Source organism: Medicago truncatula, chromosome 4, assembly GCF_003473485.1.
Source record: "Medicago truncatula cultivar Jemalong A17 chromosome 4, MtrunA17r5.0-ANR, whole genome shotgun sequence".
NCBI classification, from domain to species: domain Eukaryota; kingdom Viridiplantae; phylum Streptophyta; class Magnoliopsida; order Fabales; family Fabaceae; genus Medicago; species Medicago truncatula.
Genome location: NC_053045.1, coordinates 58,627,972 through 58,633,971, shown reverse-complemented (window position 1 = coordinate 58,633,971; position 6,000 = coordinate 58,627,972). Strand labels below are relative to the sequence as shown.

General features: G+C 32.4%; 1 protein-coding gene across 1 annotated transcript; it reads right to left on the bottom strand.

The window, feature by feature from the left end:
- Window positions 1-4,728: 4,728 nt before the first annotated feature.
- On the bottom strand, window positions 4,729-5,789 carry LOC11411718 (transcription factor bHLH148). Its single transcript, XM_003609746.4, has one exon. It carries the CDS (start codon window positions 5,451-5,453, stop codon window positions 4,848-4,850), a length of 606 nt encoding a protein of 201 aa, XP_003609794.1. The 5' UTR covers window positions 5,454-5,789; the 3' UTR covers window positions 4,729-4,847.
- Window positions 5,790-6,000: the final 211 nt, after the last annotated feature.

Here is a 6,000-nt window from a genome sequence, read left to right as displayed (position 1 = left end):
GTCAAATGACGGTACCAATAGGCAATGCTACATTGGATCGACGTCATTAATGAGCGAGGCACACCATTAAAATAGGAGGGGGGACCAAAAAATTCCGTTGACTTTTTAAATAAGGGGACCAAGAAGTTGGTTTTTGAAAATGAGGTATCAAAAGTTAACAAGATTGAAAATAGGAGGATCAAAATTGCATTTAAACCTTTAATTTAACTACACTGGTTCGTGCTTCTCTCAAGGTCCGTTTGATTCCCTCTGATGTCAATTTCGACGAACTAGTCTATACAGAGTTTTGCGGAGCCCTGCAAATGAACGGTGAAATTGGGTCTTCAGATTAGTCGGTCTTTACGTTGGATTCTAAACAAATAAAAAGAATATATGGAAGTGAAAGGCGCTTAATGAATGCCAAGAATGAAAGATGCAATGTTTTAAATAGAACTCATATCGAAGATGATGACCTCACATAACCCGTTTGTGTTATGTAGGCATGGCAATGGGGTGGGGGTGGGGACAGATTTTACATTCCCCGTCCTCATGCCCGATTCTCATATACTAATTCATTACCTTACTCATACCCAAAGGGGATGAGAAATTGAACCTCATCCCTATCCTCGACAGGCTCGAATATCCCTATCTCATCCTCGTCTCCGCATTTAATACTTTGATTTTGTTATTATTGCATCCTTATGTCAAGGGATGTCAACTGAATTGTACTTTTTTTTTTAGAGAACTGAATTGTATTTTGTAAATTACCATCCTCTACTAAATCCTACTTTATTTTTTTATTATTATTATTATTATTATTATTATTATTATATATATATATATATATATATATATATATAAAGCAATTTGAAATTTTCTCTTTAAAAAAAAAAAGCAATTTGAAATTTATCGTTCAAGACATCAATTGGAAACACCATAAGATAAAAAATAAAAAATAAAAAAAAATAATTGGAATAATCAATTTTGAAATTTATAAATGGCTAATTTTTTTCAGGCTTATTCAATCATCTGATCCCTTAACTTAATTGATTGTCTTAATTTGGTCCCCTAACTATAATTTGTACCAATTTGGTCCCCTATGTTTTGCTTTGTTACTAATTTTAGTCTTTTCTATTGGTACATAAGTTAACGTTTTTTTGAAAGAAACTAACAGAAAAGACTAAAATTAATAACAAAGCAAAATATAGGGGAGGGAAGTGTAATTTATTCATATTAATTTACTATATAGCATCGTTGTTAAGAATGATTGTTGTAATCCCTATCTGCATAATCAGAGAATTTTTGTGAGAGTAGATTATCTCAGGTTAGTTAGTTTTGTATAGTGTCGTTCGAAGAGAAAGATATATAAAGTCCTACATATATTTGAAGTGTAGGTGTTCCTGTCAGTTTGTGGAGCCCTATTTCATGTCTCTGTCTTTTTTTCTTTAAGAACATATGACGGGAATCTATTATTTGATTTCTATTACCTCAAAAAAGTATATGTTTAATATGTAACTATACTTCAAAGCAATTACAAGAGAATGAATACACATAGAAAACATAACAGGACAGGAAAAGTATAGGCTAAATTATCTTTTTGGTTTTCTAATTATTTAATTGGTATCAGATTGGTCATCTAACTAAAAATTGATTTATTTTGGTCCTCTAAGTTTTTCACCGTTACTGCATTTAGTCTTTTCTGTTAGTTTTATTCAAATAAACGTTATGGTTTATGTTATGTGGGTCCTCTAACTTTATTTATTAGTATTATTTTGGTCATATGCCTTGTTAAGGTATTATGATTAAATAGTGACTAATATTATTGGTAACTGTTATGGTTCATATGTATGTGCGAAACAGGAGGTCAGGTACCTACATAACACAAACCCTAACGTTTATTTGAATAAAACTAACAAAAATGACTAAATGTAGTAACGGTGAGAAACTTAAAGGACCGAAATAAATCAATTTTTAGTTACCAATTAATTAAATAGTTAGATGACAAAAAGGTAATTAAGCTAAAAGAATGAGGGAAGTAATTATTGGTCCTCCATTAGGTAAATTAATGGAGAATATTTTTTTGGAGATGGAAACATTTTGAGAAACGCATGAACCAATGAATGGACGACACTGTTTTATTTTTTAGTTTATTATTCAAACTTTTCTTATCTTTCATCAAGTGGCTGTGATAGTAACATTTGTGTTTAAAGTTGGTGACACGAGTTTCATTAAGTAAATGAAGATTGATTAGAATTGTGGCCATTTTCCTTTTGTCGAAAATTATGATACTTTGGTGTTAGTGATCGATGTGGACGCATAAAACAATGACCTGTTTCAATTTATTTAAAGTGTGTTTGTGTTATTTCCATCTTCCGCTTTATCATTCATAATGTAAGAAGGTGATTCAACATCAACAACCGCATGGGAATGTATTGAACTATAGCTTGGTCACACTTTTAAATGCTGAAATGAATGTGCTTCAAAAGAAATGTTGAAATAGTGCTATTGTAACAAAACTTAGTCCAAACCCTAAAAAACTAAATTGTATTATTTAGACACACAAAACACGACATTTTAAATTGTCCAATATTATATATAAAATACACTCGATCAAGTTTGAATTTCATCGGACATGAGAGAAAATAATGATTAAAAAATACAAACGATGTTATAAATTGTGTTTCCAGTTTCCATGTAACTCCAAAAGAAAGTCACGTATGAACAAATTTCCGAGGTATGCATGAAACTGTAAGTCTGTAACCAGGGTTTGAGTATGGTGAATAGTGTATATACCTCTGTTGAAAGCGATGAAACTCATGCACTCGTGTGCCTTAATTGACTCACAGCCACGGGAATGAAAGTGAGAAAGCGACCTATAGTATTTATTAAGACCATATATCCTTGTGTGCAAGGGTGTGTGACTCATTAATCAAAGCATCTTAGATAATCATGCCCACATTTTTAATTTTGTTTTCTCCCTTTGTAGTAGAATCCGCCTTTTCTTTACTATTTAGAGACCAAACTATAAAGAATGAATTCTCTAACTATACTTTTTTTTTTTTTTTTTTTAAGAATTCTCTAACTACTATTTGGTGAATTTAGGGTATTCAGTACATATCTTGATGATTAAAATGATTAAATTATTTTTAGGGAGAAACTGCAGTTGTAATTCACACATGATTATTGAAAATATAAATGCCATGCAGCCATGGGATGGGAGAAAACAGGTCAAATATGGGGTACCACATACACCATCAATGTAAAAACATTTCATTTACCACACACACAATCAAGTTAACAAATCTATTTTTGCAATATGTCTTTTATCCTAACTTATGCATTCGCTAATTTAATAGGCCACAAAAAACTTACCAACATTTTACATAATACTCTCTAAAGGAGGTATAAAAAGCCCACAACCAAGAAATAAAGCATTTTCTTCTGAATAAACGTTTGAAGCGCAAAGAAAATCATTATAAGAAGAATATTAATCAATTCATCGTTTAACTTTTAAGTTTAACAATGACATGTGAATTAATTAATAGAAATTTAAAATACAATATCAATTATATATTTTATATCTTAAATCTTAATGTACTTATTTAAATATAAATAGACTATTGAAAATGACATATTGACATGTGATGGGTTATGTACTTATGTTATTTGTTTGGTTAGGCCGTTGATACTTAAAAAAGATCTCTCCTCAGTAATAAGCATCAAGAGAGATAGAGAGAGAATAACTTAAACACACTTTTTTTTTTTTTGAGGGAACTTATACACACTTGTTAAATATTGTTTATTTACAAATACTATATCATTTCTTGTATCTATAAAATTTGAATATCTCGGATAAATATTTCAATGTTAAATATTCCAACACTTAATTAGAAATTGGTTGAAATATAAAGAAAGGAGCAATGTTATTTGAACAACTATTTCTTGTGACAACCTTTTGGACAACTAAATTATACAAAGAAATTTAGGTAGTGGCACAAAATCAAAGCAATAGGGAGAGTAGAATGATAATGTGAATATGAGAGAGAAAATTATCTCAAAAATTATCAAAAAATGGTTGTTCAAATATCATTTCTCTAAAGAAAGAAAGAAAAAGACAAGGAACGTAAAGAGCACAATGTCAAATGTCAGTTAGGTTGTAATAGGTGGTGGGGACGAGAATTCACATGGCATGTTAGACCATTTCCTTGTGTCCAATAAGCTTGTTTTTTGGCGCTTTCATGAATGAAAGAATGAAAAACTTTATAGAAAGTGGAGTTAGCCATTCGGTTCATTCAATTTCCATGACACATACATACATACATCCACTTACTACTAATTGCTCTGTTCTAAGCTGAGAAGAAGACCAATAAATTCTCATACATCAGCATTCTCAGATAGACTCTGAATAATAAAAAGTCAAATCTTAAACTTATCTGCTTATTATTGGTCCATTATTTTAGTGCAGTACTAGTAATAATTTATCAATAATTTTTTACTAGGAATGAATGCAGTAACTTCCTTCCTTATGCTTTAAGGGAGGGTAACATTTGTTGAGTAAGGAAACAGGTACCTAAACCCACCTTTGATGGGGAGCCATGACCTATAACTAGAACTAGAACTAGTACTTCATTTCTTTCTCATAAACGTTAAATTTTCAAGTTCCAAGAATTTAACCTCGTCGTTGGAAATTGAAAGATGCCGTTCCTATTCTCACAAACACTTCAAAAATAGAAAAATAAAGCATAAATATTTAGCTTAAAAGAGGCAAATAATAATAATTCACAATAATAAAAATTAAAATATGGACACATGAATTGCCATATATTACATACAGGCCCAAAACCAAAAGTGTATCTTATGATATCTTATCAACCGGAACTGACGCCGGCGCCGGAAGTAGAAGCAGAAAGAAGGTTAAAAAGAGCACTCATGGCTCTAACCTGCATCTCAAGTGCAGGTATATAATCAATAGCTTCTTCAAGAATCACCGGTAATGGTTCCTTTTTGCAACCAGGAACCAACCCTCCAAGAAACCTTACTTTCCTTTGCATACTTGGTACTACCTTTCCCTTCAACCGGAAAACATTGACCCTTGACTTCTTTGACCTAGTTGACGGCAGCGCCGTTACCCTGTTAGGTTTTTTCTTCCTAAACTTGATCTTGAGCCGGGTCATTAGAATGGTCCGGCTCCAACGAGTTCTTCCTCTGGCCGTCACCGCCAGAGCTCTATCAGCGGCTTCTCGAACGGCTTTTCCTCGGCGCGGGGTGGATGATGAGTTGACTCTTGTTATGGCTTGACGGAGCTTGGTGGAGTAGATTTGTTGTTGTTCTTGGGATTTCCATTTAGGGTTGATTTGAATTTGATCTTGTTGATGATGTTTCTGTGTCTTGTTCTTTCTTTTCTTTCTTCTTGTGTCACGTGATATGTCTGTGTTTGTTACTATGTTTGGTATTGTAGTAGATGGTGATGTCATTTGAGTACCTTGGCTTGAAGTAAAAATGGAAGAGAAACTGATTGTGGATTCTGGTTAGATTGTTGAGAGAGTGATGATTGTTTAATTTGTTTTTGTTGAAAAAAGGAAGTGAGTCAGAGAAATGAAGAAACCTATATTTGAGAGATGAAAGAAGAGTGAAGGTGGTTGAGTTGGAATAGATGAGATGAATGAGAACGGAACGGGACGGAGTGGGTGAGGTGTCCCTGCAATTGGGAGGTTGGAGGAAGAACGTAACGGTGTGGGATGCTTATAAAGGACTCACAAACACAACAATAATAGACTCACAATTACAAAGCACATGTCGTTTTCTCTTTGCCTTCAATTAAAGTGACAATGGAGAAAGAATATAAATATAAGTGCAAAAAAAACCAATTGGATAAAGTTTAGTGCTTAATGAGTTTCAATAAGCGTTAAAAAAAAAAGGTAAAATTCGAGTAATCTCTCCGTCTCATAATTAGATGTCTCATTTGAGTATACATGGTTATTAAAAAAAATGATCACACCGTCTTCGTAAATTTAACTTAAT